General features: G+C 41.9%; 1 protein-coding gene across 2 annotated transcripts in view; it reads left to right on the forward strand.

Annotated features, from left to right (window-relative positions):
- Positions 1–11,306: 11,306 nt before the first annotated feature.
- Positions 11,307–22,863, forward strand: part of znf335 (zinc finger protein 335) — a 78,596-nt gene continuing 67,039 nt past the window's right edge. Inside the window, exons 1-6 of one of the 2 annotated variants that reach the window (XM_060836287.1) lie at positions 14,562–14,630; positions 14,765–14,866; positions 18,267–18,488; positions 20,161–20,434; positions 20,836–20,913; positions 21,315–21,566. In XM_060836287.1, the coding sequence (XP_060692270.1) occupies positions 18,276–18,488; positions 20,161–20,434; positions 20,836–20,913; positions 21,315–21,566 (817 nt within the window). In that variant the 5' untranslated portion in view covers positions 14,562–14,630; positions 14,765–14,866; positions 18,267–18,275. Of the gene's footprint in view, positions 11,489–14,561; positions 14,631–14,764; positions 14,867–18,266; positions 18,489–20,160; positions 20,435–20,835; positions 20,914–21,314; positions 21,567–22,863 lie in introns of those variants that run through there. The other variant, XM_060836286.1, reaches the window with a different exon arrangement.

The raw sequence follows: 22,863 nt of genomic DNA on the forward strand, positions 1-22,863 counted from the left end.
ATACTCTACATTTCCCCTGACTAAAGCATCTACCCTACACATCCCTGAACACCATGGGCAATTTAGTATGGCCAATTCACCTAATCTGCACATCTTTGGACTCTGAGAGGAAATCCACACAGACACGGGGAGAATGTGCAAACTCAACACAGATAGTCACCTGAGGCTGGAATCAAACAAGGGTCCCTGGTGCTGTGAGGCAACAGTGCTAACCACTGAGCCACCGTGGGGCCCTTGTGCCAATTAACTTATAACTGAGGTAGCAATTCAGAGATTATTATCTTTTTTGTTTCTGCTTTTTAATTTAGCCCCTAGCTGCTCAAAATCCCTAAGCACAACCTCCTTCCTCTTTCTATATATATCATTGGTATCCACATGGACCACAAGACTAGATCTTCCCCCTTCCACTCTAAGTTCCTCTGCAGCTCAGATAAGACTTCCTGAACCTTGGCACCAGACAGGCAACACGGCCTTTGGGATTCTCAATTCTATTCCCATGGCTACACTATCCTCAATTACAACCACATTTCTCTTTCCTCCAACCCCCACCTCTTGAATGGCTCTTTGTACCGTGCTGCAATGGTCAGTTAGTTCATTCTCCCCTATAGCCCTCACACTCATCCGCACAAGCAGAAAGAATTCAAACCTGTTTGATAAGCTCAAGAGCTGAGGTTCCTTCAGCATTATCTTCACCGTCCTGTCCCTGACCCCTGACCAAATTCAAGTTAGTTAATGTAAGGGACTATAACTACCTCCTGATACACAGCGTCCAGGTAACTTTCTGTGTCACTGATGTATCGTACTTGAAACTCAGACTCCAGCTCATCAACTCTGAACCGGAGTTCCTCAAGCAACCGACACTTGGTGAAGATGTAGTCACTACGAACCACAATAGCATCCAACAGCTCCCACATTGTGCAGTTACAACACATCGCTTTGCCTGCCATCTCTAGTTTACTCTCTTAGACCTTAATTTTATTATAAAAAGATTTACATTGGGGGACTTTTACTATGTAACCTGTAAATATTTCCCCTATTTGCCTTCAATTTGAAAGTAACCTATAATAGATAGTCAAATTAGTGGCTATTACCAAACAATGACTTCACAGTTTTCCCATGATGTCACATTTCCTTTAGTTCTGGGTCCTCAATTCTGAGCTACAACGTATCCCGTAAAAAGACCTTACAAACAATGAACCACAAAAAACCAGCAAAAGGAACAAGCTCCTCTGCACCAAATTCCCATGCTGCTTCCAAATTCCCTGAACAATGTCTTCACTCAGGCTGTGTTTCACTCCGGATGTGATCTCTCTTTCCTGACCGTGCACAGCTTATTATTGATCTCATTCCATGTGATCAAATTAAAGATCTGTAGTCCTGCCATATCCAATCGTGAATTGTGCTGCACGCTGACTCAACAAATCACAAAAAATATGCTACACAAGCATATCAATTTTCAAGCACAGGTGGCAGTTAAGAGTTAACCATTTTGATGTGGATCTCAAGTCATGTGTAAGCCTGGGAAGGAGGACAGTGCAGAATATTGGTGAACTAGTTGAGCTTTTAACCACAATGATCAACATCACTGAGACGGACCTTTTATTCCACATTTATTATATTATAAACTTTACCAACTGCTGTTGTGGAGATTTAAACTCACATCTTTGCAATATTAATCAAAATGGCGGTATTACTGCTCCACAATCACCATTGGTCTGATGGGTAGATCAACGGCAGATAAAATTTAACACTATTTACCCACATTTAGAAAAGAATGGACCCATTGGGGATAGTCAGCATGGATTTATTGGCGGTTGTCTTGTCTCACACATTTGATTGAGATTTCTGAGGAAGTGAACAAGATGACTGATGCGGGTAGAGCAGTGGGTGTTGTTTTCGTGGACTTTATTAAAACATTTGACAAGGTCCCTCATGGTAAGCTGGTCCAAAAGATTAAGTTGTGTGGGATCCATGGTAAGTTGGCAAATTGGGTACAAAATTGGCTTGGTCAAAGGAGACAGAGGGTAGTTGTGGAAGTGTGTCCCTGGAAATCTGTGACCTGTGATCTTCCACAGGGACAGTGCTGGGACCTCTGTTATATCAGATTATGAGGGTAATGAACAAGTTGGATATAAAACAGCTTATCATTTTGTTGAAAGACAAATAACCAAGGGACGTACTTTTAAAATGAAAGACAGGACATTTAAAAGGGATTTGAGGATAAACATTTTCACCCAGAAGGCGGTCAGCATCTAGAATGCTTTGCCTGGGAAGGTAGTTAGGTGGATAACCTCAGAAACTTTTAAAAGTACTTGAATGAGTATTTGAAGTGTCTTAACATTCAAGCACAGGAAAGTGGAACTATATCGATGTAATGTATTTTTGGAGGTACAGACTCAAAAGGCCTCTCCTGTACGAATTCTGGCTGAAAAATACTGTCCGATTCAATGATTCTATACATCTACAGCTAAATTCATTTCATTTTCTTCTGCTATTGCTTCACTTCTTTATTCATACAACTCATTAGTTAGCTAATGAGACCACTGTTCCTGCCATTCACGGACCTGCTGGATGCTCATTAAAATACCATATTGTAGCTGAAAAATGTGTTGCTGGAAAAGCGCAGCAGGTCAGGCAGCATCAAAGGAGCAGGAGAATCGATGTTTCGGGCATAAAGCCCTTCTTCAGGAATGTACAATATACAATACTGTAATCAGCTGACACTGTCAGGATTTCCTTGACAAAGGTTTGTTGAACGGTCAGGGAAGAAAAGACTTACAAAAAGGAGGTGGGTTCCTATTTATTACTGCGCATATCTTAGTCCCTTAAGACTTTCCTGATGAAGGGCTTATGCTCGAAACGTCGAATTCTCTATTCCTGAGATGCTGCCTGGCCTGCTGTGCTTTGACCAGCAACACATTTTCAGATATCATATCACAATTCATATATAAGGTCTATATAATACTTTATATATACAATCTGTCAGAGGCCAGCCAGACTGTTAGTCAAGCAGTCAACTGTATATATAATATAACTGTAACACAATTAAGTAGAAACCCCAGACTGTGATTCTGAGACACAGGTGATTGTTAATAAATGCTGATGCAATGTAAACTTGACTGTTTCTGGGTATATGTTATGTTGGCTTAGACACATAAAAGCGGCAGCACATCTTGGTGGTAGCAAGCGGGTTCTATAAGATGGTGACCATAAGAGTACATTTGAAGGTGGGCACAGCAAGTTGTTATCAAGGGCTGTAAGGCATTCATGAAAAGTTATTTTCTGAAGAACCACGCAATCCTGCCTGAGTTTAGAGCTGAATTTACAATTAACGACCAAGACTGAATGCTACTCCTACAATAGAGGAAGAAACAGTTTGTGAGTACATTCTCTGTCTTTTAAACACTAAAAATCACACACCAGGTTATGGTCCAACAGGTTTATTTGGAAGTACAAGCTTTTGGAGCGCTGCTCCTTCATCATGTAGCGATTGGGGCAGGATCAGAGGACAGAGAATTTATAGTAAAAGAGGCCTTTTAAAGAGGCTGTAGCTGATCTGATTTTTTTTTTAAAAATAGGACCATTGAAAAGTTCTGAGAAAACTCCAATCTGCTAGTGTTCCTAGATTGAAATATAGTAAAACACAGGAGTAACACAGCGAAAAATAAAACATTAATAACCAAAAAGGTCTTGCATTGTTCTGAGGTGAGTTGATTCCAACACCTTACCTCACTGAAATGGCGCAAATTTAGAGCATGTAATGTCACTACTCACTCTTTTGGGGCAAGATCCACATACAGGCACAGGCCTGCTACTTTTCAAGATGCTACAAATCCAAACACATAAAGACAGTAATAAAGGAAAGAAAGCATGCATTTCTAAGGCAGCAAGGAGAGAAACAAAGAGAGAAGGCAACACAAAACAAAAATAAAGGATTATCCTTCAAAACATACACCTTTTTCTTCTTGACAATTTTTAAGAGCAAAAAGTAACGCAGAAAGGATGGAAAGCAAACTTCTGAACACGGACTCATACTGCATTGATATTCTTCGGAATTCCATATTTAAAGAAAGATTGAAACTTTATTTCAGAAACCAAAAGATATGGACAAAGATTATCAAACTTCTAATCACTTTGGGAAATGAAGAACTGAGAAGAAATAAGCCCTCCAATTTTTCAAATGTTGGGAGGACTGTAAACATCCCGGCAAGATTTTCCAAGTCCTAGAAGTTAACTTAAGGTCAGAGTCAACTTCAGAATCCACAGGTTACAAATACCCAGTTAAAATGAACAATCAGTTCATGGGCAAATGTTGATGTAATGGTACGGAATGTGACTTCACCAAAGCTGACGTAGCTGACAGGCTGATGGAACTGGTCTTTGCCTCGACACATGTTAAATCTTTCTGAAAGGCACTTCTGAATAAAACTGAAGTTACACTAATTGATGCACTGTTTGAAGAAAGACACAAGTTTGAATCAGGACTGCAGCATCTATGGGTTGACTCTACAACAATTACTAGAGCTGTAACTGGGGTCAGTAAAAAGTCCAATCTTGTATGAGACATGGATTGTCTCGTCTTGTATGGCATTTCATGACAAGTATAAGTGACGTTCCGAAAGAGGAATTTTGGTAAAAATGTGCAAAAATTCCAAGTGATCGGAGAAAGCTAAAGGGCAGCATATGTAGAACAGCCAATCAAGGAACAACTCAAAGACATTTTCAAACTCTCAATGCTTAAGCAGGCCAACAAAATCCAAGAGTTATGTGTAACTTGACAGCTTAGTTAGACAGTACACGTGCTCTCACAACACGTATACTGTCAGAAAAGCTAAAGCCTTTACCTCCATTCAACGGCTATATCCCAAAAGGAATGGACAACGTGTGTGTGCTCCAAGGAAGAGATTTAAACTATTAAGTCAGTTTTCTCTCTACAAATCACAGATGTTACCAGAAACAAACATAAACAGAAATTGATGGAGAAACTCAGCATTTGTGGAGAGAAAACAAATTAATGTTTTGAGACCAGCGATTGAAACCAGGCACACGTGGCTTGACATTTCAATTCTGTTTTCACTCCACAGATTTGCCAGACCTACTAAGTTCCTCTATCAATTTATTTTAATGTTTGTTTCAGATCTCAATCATCCACAATTCTTTGTTTTATTACACAGTTTATCAGATCTCCATATGTTTTTGTATGCTAAGTGCCAAGTTTGACATTGGTACAACTGCACAGATCATCATTTTTCCATCTTATTTGAGATATACTTGGAAAAAGGTCACAGTGATTCTACATTAATTATTTCCATTTCATTTTTGATACTCATTATAAACCATTGGAATAGCACTATCAAAAACCTCTCAAACATGCACTGCCATAATTACAACAACAACTTGTGAAAATCTATGGGTATGAATTTGATAAAATATTTCAAATTACAACAGGTGACCATCTCTGCTCCTAGCAGACTTCTAAATCCTGCTCAGAACAAATGTATCTGTCTAGACTTACAAATGGATATTATCCAACTTGAGTTTGATGATGGTCAGTACACTGATCTTATTCATTTTGGTGTATAGCCAAGCAGACTAAACTCAGCAAGCTTTTTTTACCAGCTGCAACAGCTCAAGAGGATCATCATTAGCAGACAGCCTGAGCACATTCTGCTTGTTGCTGACTGTACACCTTCTTTCTGGTCACAACTGCAACTTTCAATAGCAAAGAAGTAATTATTCTGCAATGGAGTTCAAATTTAACAAGGTTTTCTGTAAATCACATGTCTGGTGACATCTACTTGCTTCGTTGTAAACCCTGCTGGGACTGTCTTCTTCTCTGATTTCCATCATTTCTGAAACGAGAACCTACTTGCTACATTCGGGGTGAAACATGTTTGTTCTTTTGAAAAATTGATTGAAAGAAATTCTGAAGAAAAAACCAAATACGCTGTAAATCAGAAACAAAATCAAAAATTACTGGAAAAGCTAAGCAGGTCTGGCAGCATTTGTGGAAAGAAATCAGAGGCAGCATTGCAGCACGGTGGCTTAGTGGTTAGCACTGTTACCTCACAACGCCAGGGACCTGGGTTTAATTCAAGCCGCAGGCAACTGTCTGTGTGGAGTTTGCATATTCTCCCTGGGTCTCTGCGTGGATTAGGCGAATTGGCCATGCTAAATTGCCCATAGTGTTCAGGGATGTGCAGGTTATGTGTATTACTCTGGGGTAAATATAGAGTCGTAGGGGAATGGGTCTGGGTGGGTTACCCTTTGGAGGGTTGGTGTGGACTTGTTGGGCCGAAGGTCGTGTTTCCACACTGTAAGGATTCTATTCAAATTGTCTTTCCTCAGAACTTCTGAAGATTGCATTTCCTCTACAAGCTGCAATTGCAAGACTTCAGGAACAACCATAATTCATCACTTGACCACACATGTCAGTGGAACAGATGCTGGACCATTCTACACTTTAACCTTTTGTCTGACTCACTAAACAAATAGATTTTTTGAAAACCACTCTTTGCAGACAAACATGTTTTAATCATTTTTTCTGTAGACTGAGTGTTTGTGTGTTTTGAGGCTATTTACAGAGAGAAAGACTTATACTTTCACATTATTGCCAGTGTATGTTAATCAATTGATACAGAGTCATAGAGATGTACAGCATGGAAACAGACCCTACGGTCCAACCTGTTCATGCTGACCAGATATCCCAACCTGATCTAGTCCCACTTGCCAGCAACCGGCCCATATCCCTCCAAACCCTTCCTATTCATAAACCCATCCAAATGCCTTTTAAATGTTGCAATTGTACCAGCCTCCACGACTTTTGTCTGGCGGCTCATTCCATACATGTACCACCTGCTTTCCCAAAATGCAGCACCTTGCATTTATCTGAATTAAACTTCATCTATCAAGCTCAGCACATTGGCCCATCTGGTCAAGATCCTGTTGTAGCCTGAGGTAACCTTCTTCGCTGTCCACTACACCTCCAATTTTGGTGTCATCTGCAAACTTACTAACTGTACCTCTTATGCTCGCATCCAAATCATTTATATAAATGACAAAAAGTAGAGGACCCAGCACCGATCCTTGTGGCACTCCACTGGTCACAGGCCTCCAGTCTGAAAAACAACCCTCCGCCACCACCCTCTGTCTTCTACCTTTTGAGCCAGTTCTGTATCCAAATGGCTAGTTCTCCCTTTATTCCGTGAGATCTAACCTTGCTAACCTTTATTAAGTAATTTTGTTTTGATAACAAACTGATACTTGTGTTTATTCAGAAACATGGTTGATAGATCTTCTTTAAATTCTGGTACTGGTAAAGTATTTAATTGGCCATCTTAGTTACTAGAAAAATAAAATGTTGTGATCTGTGAAGTGACATAAGGCATTCTCTGTCAGCATCTGTCATAATACAATATAACCGCAATCTAAATGAGCATATAATCCAGGCCCAGGGGCATTTTTGCAGTAGTATTAGTGCCCCTACCTCTGAGTAAACAATGACTGCAGATGCTGGAAGCCAGAATTTAAATTAAAGCACAGCAGTACAGGCAGCCCCTACCTCTGAGCCAAGAGCTTGGGCTGGCCAACAGAAAACAGTGAGTGGTAGTAGAAGGAGAATATTCTGCCTGGAAGTCAGTGGTGAGTGGTGTTCCACAGGGCTCTGTCCTTGGGCCTCTACTGTTTGTAATTTTTATTAATGACTTGGATGAGGGGATTGAAGGATGGGTCAACAAGTTTGCAGACGACACAAAGGTTGGAGATGTCGTTGACAGTATAGAGGGCTGTGTAGACTGCAGCGGAACATTGACAGGATGCAGAGATGGGCTGAGAGGTGGCACATGGAGTTCAACCTGGATAAATGCGAGGTGATGCATTTTGGAAGGTCGAATTTGAAAGCTGAGTACAGGATTAAGGATAGGATTCTTGGCCGTGTGGAGGAACAGAGGGATCTATGTGTGCAGATACATAGATCCCTTAAAATGGCCACCCAAGTGGACAGGGTTGTTAAGAAAGCATATGGTGTTTTGGCTTCCATTAACAGGGGGATTGAGTTTAAGAGTCGTGAGATCTTGTCGCAGCTCTATAAAACTTTGGTTAGACCGCACTTGGAATACTGCGTCCAGTTCTGGTCTCCCTATTATAGGAAAGATGTGGCTGCTTTGGAGAGGGTTCAGAGGAGGTTTACCAGGATGCTGCCTGGACTGGAGGGCTTATCTTATGAAGAGAGGTTGACTGAGCTCAGACTTTTTTCATTGGAGAAAAGGAGGAGGAGAGGGGACCTAATTGAGGTATACAAGATAATGAGAGGCATAGATAGAGACATTAGCCAGAGACTATTTCCCAGTGCAGAAATGACTAACACGAGGGGTCATAGTTTTAAGCTGATTGGAGGAAAGTATAGAGGGGATGTCAGAGGCGGGTTCTTTACACAGAGTTGTGAGAGCATGGAATGCGTTGCCAGCAGCAGTTGTGGAAGCAAGGTCATTGGGGACATTTAAGAGACTACTGGACATGCATATGGTCATAGAAATTTGAGGATCAATGGTTGGCATAACATCATGGGCTGAAGGGCCTGTTCTGTGCTGTACTGTTTTATGTGCTATCCTATGTGCACCAGAGGTATGTAAAATCATCTCTGAACAGGTTGAAGTAGAAAATATCTCAACCTAGTCTTAAAGTTCTGCCAGGATGATGCAACAGTACTGACCCTACCTCTAGGCCAGAAGATACAGATTGAAGTCCACACCTGATAAGAATGTGTAACTTAATATGTGTTAGAGGGTTTTGTGGTGCCATGATGATGTTCCTCTGCTAAGCTACATAGCCTAGCTACAATTTCAACGATAAAGCGAGGACTGCAGATGCTAGAGAGTCAGATTCAAAAGGTATGGCACTGGAAAAGCATAGCAAGTCAGGCAGCATCTGAGTTGCAGGAGAGCCGAAGTTTCAGCCATAAGCTCTTCATCAGGAATGTCGTCATTTTGGGCATAAGCTTTTCATCGGGCATGTCAATGTTTTGGGCATAAGCCCTTCATCTGGAATGGCTACAATTCCCACCCATACCACGCATGCATCATAACATCTGAACAGGTTGATTAAAAATATTCACCGCTGCTGCAAATGTGTTGCTGGTCAAAGCACAGCAGGTTAGGCAGCATCTCAGGAATAGAGAATTCGACGTTTCGAGCATAAGCCCTTCATCAGGAATAAGAGAGAGAGAGCCAAGCCGGCTGAGATAAAAGGTAGGGAGGAGGGACTAGGGGGAGGGGCAATATCTCAACCTAGTCTTAAAGTTCTGCCAGGATGATGCAACAGTACTGACCCTACCTCTAGGCCAGAAGATACAGATTGAAGTCCACACCTGATAAGAATGTGTAACTTAATATGTGTTAGAGGGTTTTGTGGTGCCATGATGATGTTCCTCTGCTAAGCTACATAGCCTAGCTACAATTTCAACGATAAAGCGAGGACTGCAGATGCTAGAGAGTCAGATTCAAAAGGTATGGCACTGGAAAAGCATAGCAAGTCAGGCAGCATCTGAGTTGCAGGAGAGCCGAAGTTTCAGCCATAAGCTCTTCATCAGGAATGTCGTCATTTTGGGCATAAGCTTTTCATCGGGCATGTCAATGTTTTGGGCATAAGCCCTTCATCTGGAATGGCTACAATTCCCACCCAGGACCAATTCCAACACCGCACAACCCAGATGGCCTCCTTCTTCAAGGACCGCAGATTCCCCCCAGACGTGATCGACGATGCCCTCCACCGCATCTCCTCCACTTCCCGCTCCTCCGCCCTTGAGCCCCGCTCCTCCAACCGCCACCAAGACAGAACCCCACTGGTTCTCACCTACCACCCCACCAACCTGCGCATACAACGTATTATCCGCCGCCATTTCCGCCACCTCCAAACGGACCCCACCACCAAGGATATATTTCCCTCCCCTCCCCTATCAGCGTTCCGCAAGGACCACTCCCTTCGTGACTCCCTTGTCAGATCCACACCCCCCACCAACCCAACCTCCACCCCCGGCACCTTCCCCTGCAACCGCAGGAAATGTAAAACTTGCGCCCACACCTCCACACTCACTTCCCTCCAAGGCCCCAAGGGATCCTTCCATATCCGCCACAAGTTCACCTGTACCTCCACACACATCATCTATTGCATCCGCTGCACCCGATGTGGCCTCCTCTATATTGGTGAGACAGGCCGCTTACTTGCGGAACGCTTCAGAGAACACCTCTGGGCCGCCCGAACCAACCAACCCAATCACCCCGTGGCTCAACACTTTAACTCCCCCTCCCACTCCACCGAGGACATGCAGGTCCTTGGACTCCTCCACCGGCAGAACACAACTACACGACGGCTGGAGGAGGAGCGCCTCATCTTCCGCCTGGGAACCCTCCAACCACAAGGTATGAATTCAGATTTCTCCAGCTTCCTCATTTCCCCTCCCCCCACCTTGTCTCAGTCGGTTCCCTCAACTCAGCACCGCCCTCCTAACCTGCAATCCTCTTCCTGACCTCTCCGCCCCCACCCCACTCCGGCCTATCACCCTCACCTTGACCTCCTTCCACCTATCCCACCTCCATCGCCCCTCCCCCTAGTCCCTCCTCCCTACCTTTTATCTCAGCCGGCTTGGCTCTCTCTCTCTTATTCCTGATGAAGGGCTTATGCTCGAAACGTCGAATTCTCTATTCCTGAGATGCTGCCTAACCTGCTGTGCTTTGACCAGCAACACATTTGCAGCTGTGATCTCCAGCATCTGCAGACCTCATTTTTTACTTAAAAATATTCACCATCCAACTGCATTCTTGACTCTAAGAAGTTACACTACTGCAGAGAGTTAGTTGTTGATAAACTTCCAGATATTGGGCTTAATAATGACCCTGACATTTTGCAGCAGGTGTTACCTGGCTTGGCCCACAGAAAACTACAAACACATGAGGACCTCCTCAACACAATGGTGAGTATTTGAGGACATTAAGACCCTCCCACAACAAGTAAAGGATGGTCAGCTTCACAACTCAGAGAACCCCTGGAAATCTCTGACGTCAGACGCACAGGACGCGGTGACGTAGACGCGGCGAACGTCAGTGTTTTTTTTCCCCTCCGCGACCATTTCACCAACAAAACCCCCGTCCACTTCCGCTCATGACGGGAACAAGTGCGCCCAATTCCCTGTCAGATTACACCAGTCACCGGTCCAATCCCACATACAGGCCGAAATGGCTGGGAGCCACTATTACTTTAAGATTTTTCTGCGTGGTCGGCCCTTGTCTCTGAGCTTCCCCCGTCTCCAACGGCCCGCGCAGGTCCTTGCGCTCATGAATACAAAAGAAGGCCCAAGGGGTGTCGTGGCCGGGGAGGTGAGATGGCGTCTTCTTAGATTGCCGTCTTTATTTGTGTAGGTTTTTGAGCGGCTGGCGGCCAACGGCGCCGCGCCGGCACTCTGTAATTACACACCGCCTGCAGCACCGGAGTGAAGGTGAGCAACGGGCGGCTGCTCGGAAGGCAGGTTGTGGGCGAGGCGCGGGAGGCGAGGCCAAGGCGGCCTGACCGAGCGGGGCCTGAGGGCCCGAGATCGCCCACCCCCCCCCTCAATAGGAGCTCGGCTCAGTGCCTGATGGAAATGAAAAGGAGAGGGAGCAGGCAGTGAGGGGGGCAGCGCAGGGGTGAGGACCCCGCAGTTGATGTTGAGGGTCAGGGGTGTTGGGGGAACACAGTGAGCTGAGGCAGCAAGGTGGGGGTGGGCAAGGATCAGGGTGAGAGGGATGGGGAGGAGCAGGGGGATGGGAGGGTGGGTTGTGTGCGAGCAGGAAGGGGGTGTATGTATCAAGGGGATGCTGAGGGGAATATGAAGGCAGTGGGTGTTGGGGTAGGGGGCAGAAAGGGAGAGGGTGATGTTGGTGGGAGACCTGACTGACTGAGGTGAGGGATTGTGGAGTGGGTGATCCTGGGTGTAAGGATCTGGAGGTTAGTGGGGTAATAGTCCTCTTGGGGGGGATAAGTGGGAGTGGCTCAGGAATCTGCAGGGATAGAGAGGGGCAGAAAATTTGACTGAGTGTGAAGGGAGATGGCTGTCACTTACTGATAGGCAGCTAGGAAAGTGCTGCTTAGCTGTGAGAGAGAGAGAGAGGTTGCCAGTAGGGCTGGGGTTGGGCTGGCAGAGCAAAGCAATATGATGGCCCTGAATTTGAATGCTGCTATTCTGATCAGTTTTTGGTATTGTGACAACAGCTGCTTTATTGCTGTTGTGCTGTATGATATTGACAAGCAGTTGTCAATAAATAGTATCTGCACATAATTGTAGCAAACAGCAGACAGACAGTTGCTTTTTATTTAGTAGAAATTCTTCAGGGGTGGACTGAATATGCACATTATTGGGCAGGTAGCATGTAAAAGGATGTACTTGGGTGGAGGAGGTGGAAGACTTCTTGACAATGAATTGACAAAATTCCACCAGTTTTTGCCACAGTAGCATTTACAGTTGGATTGGCCTCGATCAGTCTTGAGTTGAGAGTGTGGTGCTGGAAAAGCACAGCAGGTCTGGCAGCATCTGAGAAGCAGGAGAATCGATGTTTCGGGCAAGCGCCCTTCAGCAGGATGACGGTATCTTGCCCGAAACATCGATTATCCTGCTCCTCGGATGCTACCAGACTTGCTGTATTTTTCTAGCACCCCACACTCAACTCTGATCTCCAGCATCTGCAGTCCTCACTTTCTCCTACTTGATCAGTCTGATATGGTTGTTAATTTTTTTAAAAATATGTCAAAAGTCAATTTTTTTTTTCAAACTAAGTGCAAGTGCACTGTTTCAATGAACTTTATGAAAATTTAACAGAACTGAACTGTGCTCCTGATCAGGTCTGTAGATCTGTGCCAAGGCCAAAACAAAAATCAAAGTTCTGCTTGTCCCATAGCTTTTATGCAATATTCTAGTAAAAGCAGCTAGCAACGTCGCCCTATGGGTAAAACTTCCAGAAACTGCACTTCTGTGGCAGTTGATCACAGAGAGCTTTGTATATCAACTGGAGCTTAGTACCTCCTGCAGTTGCACTATCTTGCCTAGGTGGTGTAGTCACAGCATGTGTGGTCTAGAATCATTTCAGTTGTATTTTAAAAATTTAATGACTGGGTTACAGCGTAGAAATTTTAGGAAACCTGTTGAAACACAGGTGGCAACCACTCCTGTGTTAATTATTATTTACTAAATTTACATTAAATTATGGCATTTAAACTTTAAAAGTTTAAAAATTTTGTTCAGTGGGAATGGCAGCAAAAACAATAACTTTCAGTGCAATAACATACATTCTGCTCTTACGAGCAATATTAATGCTACTAACACAAAAGGGCTGAGAACACTGTGTATAAAACAGAAATAAGGCCAACAACTTAATAGCTTTCACTGTTCATTTTCAGTTGAGTTGCGTGTCAGATATGAATTTATGTTAGTGATTAAATATTTAAGTATCACTTATGATTGCTCCATTCATGGCCAATTCAGTAATCTCTTTCAATGAGAATTGGCTAAATATTGAAAGAATAAATATGATTAGCTGAAAGGAAAGAGCAAGAGAGTGGCACTGATTGAGGTCTGCACCAAGTATGACAGTACTGATTGGGCTTCCGGAGACGTACAAAAGTTATATAGTTTGTTTTTTCTACTGTTTTAAGTGCTTGCCGCATAAACACCAAATCAACTTCTGGAGGTAAAATGCACTATGATGTGCAAAGCATTTGTTCCTGTTATTTTATCAAATTTGCAGAATTATGTAATCACCTCCTACAGCAACTGCAGAAATAAGTAAATTTGTTACAAGTACAGTGCGCAGCACATTGTATTAAACCACAAAGTAATGTACTTGAACACATTGAGTTTACTTTGGCATTGGGAATTACATCTGAAGCGTTTCAGAGTTAACAACCAAGTGGGATGGCATGTGAATGCTTCATTAGATGTAGGATTGTACTGTACAAACACCTACATGCAAAAGATTTCTGTGTGGATAAGTGAGTTTTTTTTCAGTTGCAAAAATAAGGAATTAGTCACAACTGAAATATTTGATTTCCTTTTAAACATTGAAACTTTTCAATGGGAGTATGGCTATATTTCCTTCTCTGCCACCTCCCACCGTACAGTTTAACATTTGCACCTGTAAAGTTGTGCACAAAGCCTGGATTTGGTGTGCCAGTCCCTCCAGTGACTGACCAGCAAGTGCTAACATTGTTTTCCTTTCCCCACACTTCAGGTTTTTACATTGAATCAGATGATTTCGATACTGTTTTAATAATTCAGCTGCTGTGTGTGCCCATAAGTGTAAAAGATAGCCAATGCCAGCTCTCAAAGGCATGGGGTGTTCAATGAGTAACAAGCCAGGAGAGAAGAAATCAGGAATCTTGAAATTAAAGTGTTGTTCCCAAATATTGGATTTGGGTGAACCTTGAAGATGATGATGGGTCAGGAGTAAATTCCATGCTGGAGACCTAATGGCCAAAATGGGACTCAACTGATATTTAATCAAATATACCATTCAAGAAAAAGATTGCAATTACATGGTGCTTTTCAAACAATCCTTGTTTCTTTCCATATCATGTGTGGATTGTTTCCTTTGCGGCTTATATTGCAGGTATTATTATAAAGCGTAACAGCCAAAGCTGGGAAAACTTGTTATCACATCAGTTTTTGCTTGGAAACATATATTTTGGGGATTGCTGTAGCTTGTTTGCTGAAAGCATTCCCATATTTTTACTGCCTACACAGATCAAGAAAGTGTAAGTTCAGTCACTGCTCTGTACTGAATCAACTACAGCAGAAGAGAAGAACTTCATACAATCCCAAGTCTAAAGGAAAAAGATATCCAGGGTACGCTTCTGGTTATTATATAGGGATCAATGTTGTAACGTGTGCTTGTATAGCTGTTTCTATGTTGTACATTAGTGGTTAGAAGGGAATTATATACTTAGTAATGCCAAAAAAAATCTTGTGCCAACAGAAATTTCCATCAGTAGCATTTCCTCCAGTCCTGCCTTGTTCTTAATTATGAGTTCTAGATGCTGTCCATGGCCTAATATCAATTTCCAAAAGAGTTTGATTCCAAAGTATGAGAAGAACAAAGTTCTGACTTGATATATTATAGCCCTTGCATCTTCTTTATCTATACTACTTGTTACCTCACAAAAGAATTCTAGTAAATTTGTCAGGCATGATTTCCCCTTCACAAAGACATACTGATTCCAATTAATTAGACAATGTATGCCTAAACACTTTGTTCATGAATTCTTTGTTAAACAGATTATAGGGAATGGCAGTCCCTGTCTCTGATACAGGACAGCAATCACTGAGTATATTATAGAGAACAGCAGTCCCTGTGTACAGAGAAACCTCGATTTTATACAAGCGAGATGGGTGGGCACTATTTCGTTGGGATAATTGATTATTTGGTTAATCGATTCAATGCCTTCCCTCTGGGGCTCAGAGTTTTCTGCTCCCCGTAGGTAGCAGCAGCACCGGAGATGTGAACCACTCCAACACTGCCCCCCCCCCCCCCCCCCCCCCCCCCCACCCTTCATGTCCCCCCGGGGCAGCTGGAGTGGACACCAACAGTAAGACTGCTGCTGCCTTTGTGGGGTAAGTTTCCAAACAGCATATATACATACACACACTCACAACGTTTTACTGCAATGTTTTGACAATTTCTGCCTCTGCCCTGTACAGGACAATGTTGGAGTGATTATCTGGGGGGGGGATGGGGTTTAGGGTACACCTCTGTGTAGAACTCCAGAGAGAGCATGGGGGGAGAGAGGGCAGGAAGTCAGTCATTTGGAGGCAGTGCTTGGGCTCCCATCGATGTCCTGGACTGTTCTCGGCAGCATGTCAGTGAGTCAAGATCGTTTTTAGTCACTGTAAACAAAAGACATGATCAGGGTTGAAACAGCTCTTTGATGTAGTGTTTCTATCAGGACCTCAAGATCTCCTTTGGATAATCCAATATTCTGATAAGCGAGGTTCCTCTGTATATTGTGGTTAACACTGCTGCCTCACAGAACTGGGGACCCAGGTTCAATTCCAGCCTCAAGCAACTGCCTGTGAGGAGGTCACACATTCTCCCTGTGTCTAAGTGGGTTTCCTCGGGATGCTTTGGTTTCCTCCCACAGTCCAAAGACGTGCAGGTTAGATGGATTGGACATGCTAAATTGCCAACAGTGTCCAGGCATCTGTAGGTTAGGTGGATTAGCCGTGGGAAATGTAGGGGTACTGGGATTGGGATAGGGTAGAGGGGTGAGTGTGGGTGCGATGCTGTTCAGAGAGTCGGTGTGGACTTGGGCCGAATGGTCTGTTTCCACACTCAAGGGATTCTGTAATTCTACTTGCATTCTCAACACATTTTGAGTCTTTCACAAACTTGGCTATAGTATCCTCATCCAAATAATATATAGTAAACATTGGGGTCCCAGCTTTGATCCCTATAGCACACCACAAGTTAAAATTTGCCATCCTGAAAATACCCTCTTTATCCCAACTCTGTCTTATATTAGCTAGTCAATCAACCATCCATGCTAATATTCTACCTTTAATACCTTGGGCTCTTGTCAAGTAGCCTAAAGTAAATGCCTTCTGACAATTCCAATATATTACAACCCTTGCTGCTCCTTTATCTATACTTCTTGTTACCTCATAAAAGAATTCTGGTAAATCTTTCAGGCATGATTTTCCCCTTAAAGTCATACTGATTCCAATTAATTATACTACGTATGTTGAAACACTTTACTCCTGAATTCTTTGTTAAACAGATTCTACTATTTTCCCAATAACCGATATTAACTGGCCTGTAGTTACTTCTTTTTGTCTCCTTCCATTTTTAAATAAAAATGTTACTGAGTAGTTTTCCAATCCTTTGGGACTTTTTCAGAATCTAAGGATTCATGGAACAGTAACACCTGTGCATCCAATATCTCAGTAGCTACTTCCTTTAGTGTCCTTGGGTGCATCCCATCAGGTCCAGTTGCCTTATTGGTCTTGGGCACAATTTTCCTTGTTTTCTTTAGCTGCTTCCAAAGTATGGCAATGTGGCAGCCAATTAAAACACAGTAAAGACAACAATGTAATTGCCAGATTTCTTTATAATGTTTGATTGACAGGTGCTTGCCAGGATATATACAAATGCAGCACCATTAGTCAAACACCTGGCATAGGAACTGGTTTGATTGTTTGTTTGAATGCAAAGGATCAAGCTGGTAATTGCAGTTCTTGTTTAGCTTTAACTTGCTCATTTGGTCATACAGTTTGTGAAGGTGCTGCTGTGTATGGCCTGCTGCTCTTACAGTTCCTTTTTTATTTTCCTTGCAAGGATTAAGTGGAAAAGAAGATTTGAAGGTGGTAGGTAGAGGGCAACAAGTAGTATTTCCTGTGAAAGTCCTACAGCTTCTAAACCATGCATTATCGGTTTAACACTTCTGATCATAGTTGAAGATTAATAGTTTACTCTGCATACTCCTAGAGATTTGAGTTTTTCATTTTAATCAGAGCTGGTAGTTTCAACTCAAAAAGATGACATCCCTGCCATGTCAAATGTAGTTTTCTATGAGATGGTGACAAAATGTGCTCTGTTTCCAGAATATTGTGCTAAGGTTTTAATTCCAGCACTCTGCCTTTCTCTTTTTATAATCACCCCTGAAGAATAGACAAGTCTTTGTTGAAAGGAAGATGGTACCTTTGATAGTGCACCGCTCTCTCAGTACTGGGAAGGGGAGATTTGTTTAGATTTGTATGTGTTTAACAGAAGCGCTTCTCTGGAGTCAGAAGGTTGAGAGTTCCAGTTCAACTCCCATAATCTAGACTGCCTGTTTTTTAGATTAATTGGAAGAAAACATTGGCATTGGAAATTTGCTCAAACCTGCCAGCAGTTTAAGATACGGGCATAAAGAAATAGAACATTACAGCGCAGTACAGGCCCTTCCATCCTCGATGTTGCGCCGACCAGTCATACCAATCTGAAGCCCATCTCGCCTACACTATTCCAAATATGTCCATATGTTTGTCCAATGACGACTTGAATGCACTTAAAGTTGGCAAATCTACTACCGTTGCAGGCAAAGCATTCCATACCCTGACTACTCTGAGTATGTTAAACTTTATGTGTAATTTTATTTATATTGAAAATTCTAACTTCTGAGAACATTACCAGTGTAACATTTCGAATAAACAGCCCTCTCTGACCGTCCCTGTCACTACTGTTTCATTGCAGATATTTTATTTTTTACAGATAGCTGACATGATGGAGCTGGAGGATAATGCAGTACAGAGCAGCAGCGATGCTGCTCCCTCAGGGCAGGAAGAACCCTCTGAGAGTGGCATAGCAGTGGAGACGTCTGAGGCAGTATCTGCAGACAGCAGTGACACAGTTACCACCCTTGGCGTAGCAATCGAGGCAGACAATGGCTCAGGGGTTGATTCTGGTGTCGGTCAGAGCTCTGAAGAATCAGTGGTATGGCACCCCACTTGGAACTTGACCATTGAGATAGTCTAATAAATATTCAATGTGTGGTTTTATATGTCATTAGACTAACTTGAAATCATCTGATAAGCAGCTTGGCAAAAGTTAAATTGTCTAAATGCATGAGTTGGGCATCCCATCGGTCAATTTCTAGGTGGGAAGCTCAGTACATTGGTTTAATGTTGATTCTTCCCATTCAAAATGACTGGTTTGCAGTTCTTTAACAGGTCCATGATGAGGTAGTTCACAACTACAGTGTAATTCATTTAGCTATTTTAATTTTTAGCTTCTTTTAAAATGAAAATTTTTGAGTCCAAACAATTTACTGAACTTGGGCATTTGAGCAATGCTAATTTGTCCAGTGCTAATTTCTTTTAATCAGGGGAATGTGATATGGGTAGCATAGTGTCATTGGGTTAGTAATCCAGAATCCAGTTAGTGATGTTGGTGCATGGGTTTAAATCCTACATCGGATGTGAAATTTCAATTTGATGTAATCACTGTTAATTGTTGTAAAAATGCATTCAGTTCCTTAATGCGCTTTTAAGGAAAGAAATTTATCATTCTTACCTGGACTGACCTACATCTGGCTCTCGACTCGGACCCACAGCAATGTTGTTAATTCTCTTTGAGCAATCAGGAAAGGACAATAAATGCTGGCTAGTGACACCAACATCAATGAATTTTGAAAAAGCATGCAATTTCAGTGAATCATGTCACAGCCTAGTAACAAGTAAACATTTCTTCGTAATGGGGCGCAAGTTGTTTTGTCACTTTTTGTGATTGTGTATTAACTAATATTTAATTTTAGCTTTGCATCTCATCTCTATTGTGTCATTATAATGTTAAGTAAAATCAAAATACTTCATAAAGGGTAACCAGACAAAAAGAGGACCTTACCAAAGCAGCAACTAATTGGAAAAGTGATCACTAGCTCTGTTGGAAATCTGGTACTCTAAGTACTCTAAATTATACTGTTAACTGAAACTGGGCAAACATTGATATTACTGTCCTTTTTTGTAGATAGAAATTATCAATGTCTGTTTTAAATTCGAAAATGTAATTTATGTTTGGATGAAGAACAAAACTCCTTTACAGTGATTATATATTGTTGGTATCAATTGGAATACAGCAGTCTTTTGGAAGAAGCTGTAATTTTTCACTCCATGTTTTAATAAGTGTCTGCGTTCACTGGAGTTCAGAAGAATGAGAGCGGATCTCTTTGACACACAAAATTCTGGCTATGTAAGCTGGGAAAGTTGAGAAGGTAGTAGCCATGATCTAAGGTTATAGGAACTGAGATAAAAAATAAGTCTTCACTCAGGTTGGTGACCCTATAGAATTTTCTACCACAAAAGATGGTAGAGGCCAAGTCATTAAATACATTTACGTAAAAAATAGTTTTCACCACCAAAGATGTTGCAAGGTATGTGGATAGAGAGAGTGAAATTATTGTGTTAAGATAGTCTATCTGCATGATTGTATTGAATGATGGAGCAGGCTGAGTGCACCAAATGCTCTTTTTCGCTTTTTTTTCATCATGCAGTTAAATGGGGGAAAGATTCTTCGGACAATGATTCCATGTAGTGCTCTGAATTATCTTTGATTACAGTGAACCCAAAATATGCTCATTATCTTCTTTCCTTTTGCTCTGATATTCCAGGAGTTAGTTCCAGAAACTAGTTCCAGTACAGATGTCAGAACCATCACACATCTTCCAGACTCCTCTTCAGTTGCTCAGTCCACCATTGTGTCCAGTGTCTCTACAGTTACACAGTCTATCATGGTGTCTGAATCTGCCCAAGTACTGGTCCATTCCAGTGTGGCACCAGATGGTACCATGATCGTGTCAGACTCGACTGCTTCTACGTCCTCCGATCTTGGATCAGCTATTGATAAAATTATAGAATCTACAATTGGGCCTGACATTATGCAGAGTGAGTGCATTTGGAATACACTCAATGGAGGTCATTCCTGGTGATTATTTATCTCTCAAATAAAAATAGCACTTATTAGATATTACTCTGTAAAGGGGTCTTGATACAATTGGAGCTTATTAAGTGGGAATACCTGGTAAAAACAAATCAATGGATTGTTTGATTCATTCTCATTTTCTTTTAATGGGGAAATAAAATGATTTATTAAAACCAGGAAAAGGCACCTTTAATGTTTTGGTTATTGGATAACGTCTTGGCTATCATCAATTTGCAACATTATACCAAAAGTGCTCATTTAAGATGTTTTCTGCATCTTTTCATGCTTTTATATCTGATTTCTTGCATTTTAAATGAATAAGCTGCACTGTGTCATTGACTGTGATGATTTGTACTTTGCCAAGGTTGTATTGCTGTTACAAGTGCAGGAGATGAAGGAGCTGAAGTTACGCAGTACCTTGTGCTGCCATATCCTGATGATGGTGAGAATTTTACTTTGCTGGAGTATTCTTTAATGAATTTAAGAGTGCACCAGTTTTCCTACAAAAATAATAATATTTTTCTTCTGTATTGGATGATAATTTTAAATTTTCATCAGTACACTGTACACTTCACTTTTTATAATAGGTGTACTGATGTTTAAATTGCTGTAGTCTTGCAAGTCATTAAGTGATGGTTCAATTTATCATCATCTGCTGGAGTGTTTTTGTCATTGTCCACAAAATTACACTGAACATTGATCTGACTTCTTGCAGTCCATTGTTCTCCATGTCTCTGGGTGGGGAAATAAAACATAATTAGATCCCTCGTTCCAGGTGATTTATTTCTACAGTTTTTGGTGCCCAGCTGCCCCTAACTTTGACCATCTAATATGTATTTTTAGGTGGTCCTATTGATTCCCAAATGTCCAACTCTCAGATGTCTAGCTCCAGGCTTTCCAATGTGTCAGGTGATGGATTAGGAGAAGGCCCAACATCCACTTGTGCAGACCATCTAGAGCAGCACGACTTGACTAATCTGGAAGACATGATGGAGGTGGTGGTGGTGCAGCAGTTCAAATGCAAGATGTGTCCATATAAAAGCATCTCTAAGGACAATCTCATCAATCATATGAAGGATCGACATCTCAACATTGGTAATTGTCAATCCAATGTCATTACCCATGTTTGATATTTACTGCGTAAATTTAGAAAATGTTGGTATTTCCTCAAAGTTTTTTACCTCTAAAATCAGTTATTTAAAAACTTTTTTTTTCCCTTTTTACTAACCTCTGATAATGTCAGGTACAGTACTATTGAGCATAGAACAGTCAACAACTATTTGTGTTAGATATTAAACAAAGACAGAACTGCGGTCTGGTCGCTCAACACACTGTGTCAGCAAACTAGTATAGAAAATGCTGGAGAAACTCAGCAGGTCTGGCTGCCTATGTGGGGAGAGAAACCAAGTTTGAAGAAGGGTCCTACTGGGCTCAATGTTAACTCTGCTTCTCTCTCCAGAGACTCTACTAGACTGGGCTAAGTTTCTCCAGCTTTGTGTTTGTTTCAGGTTCCCAATATTTTGTCATTATTTGACTCTGTTAGCCTCAATTTGCTAAGGGCAGATTTATGTCCATGTTTTTGGATGTCAAGCCAAGCTTTTAAGCAGCAATCTGTTTTCAGTCTGTTTCCAAACAACTGATTAGCATCTGAAACTCTCCCGTGAGTTTTTGTTTGCCCACCTATTCTTCATCTTTGGCCTCTGCATGATCCTGCTATGCCAAGTGTCTACCAGATTGTGGAATGTCACCGGAGTTGAGAAACCATACTCTTCTGAACCCAGTGAGTGATGGAACAATACCATCATCTCCAGAAGAGCACCATTGATTTTATATAGTGTCTTTAGCATAGTAAGAACACCCAAAGGAGCAATATCAGATGACAATTGGCAATGAAGACTCTGATAAATATTATGATGTAAAGCTTTGTTAGAGAGTTTTTTTTTAAAGGAATGACATAAAACGGGCAGAAACATCAAGGGAGGGAGTACTGAAGCCAATGGTGGAGTAATAAAACTAGAATGCAAAAAAAAGTTGAAGTAGTGAGATCTTGGATTGAATGGGCAAAGATTGTGGAGCAATTTTTTTGTAATTCAGAGATGAGAATTGTAAAATAGCAGATTTGAAGGCAATGCAAGTCAGAGCATATGGATGCTGGGTGAATGGCATTTCATGAGAATGTGGATATGAGCAGGGGGAGTTTTGGAGAAGCTAATTTTTCTATGGGAGATCTGGAGAGTACTGGCTCCATCAATGGTAGGGGTGAGGATTTCAACATCCGATAAATTGAAGCAAGATTGAGAGTGGTGATTTGTAGGGAGTGTGTGGTAAAGCTCACCTTTAGGGTAGATGGAAAAATCTTAAAGTGAGTAATACAGCTTAGCCTTGGGCTGAA

This window comes from Hemiscyllium ocellatum, chromosome 15 (genome assembly GCF_020745735.1).
Source record: "Hemiscyllium ocellatum isolate sHemOce1 chromosome 15, sHemOce1.pat.X.cur, whole genome shotgun sequence".
In the NCBI taxonomy this organism is placed as follows: domain Eukaryota; kingdom Metazoa; phylum Chordata; class Chondrichthyes; order Orectolobiformes; family Hemiscylliidae; genus Hemiscyllium; species Hemiscyllium ocellatum.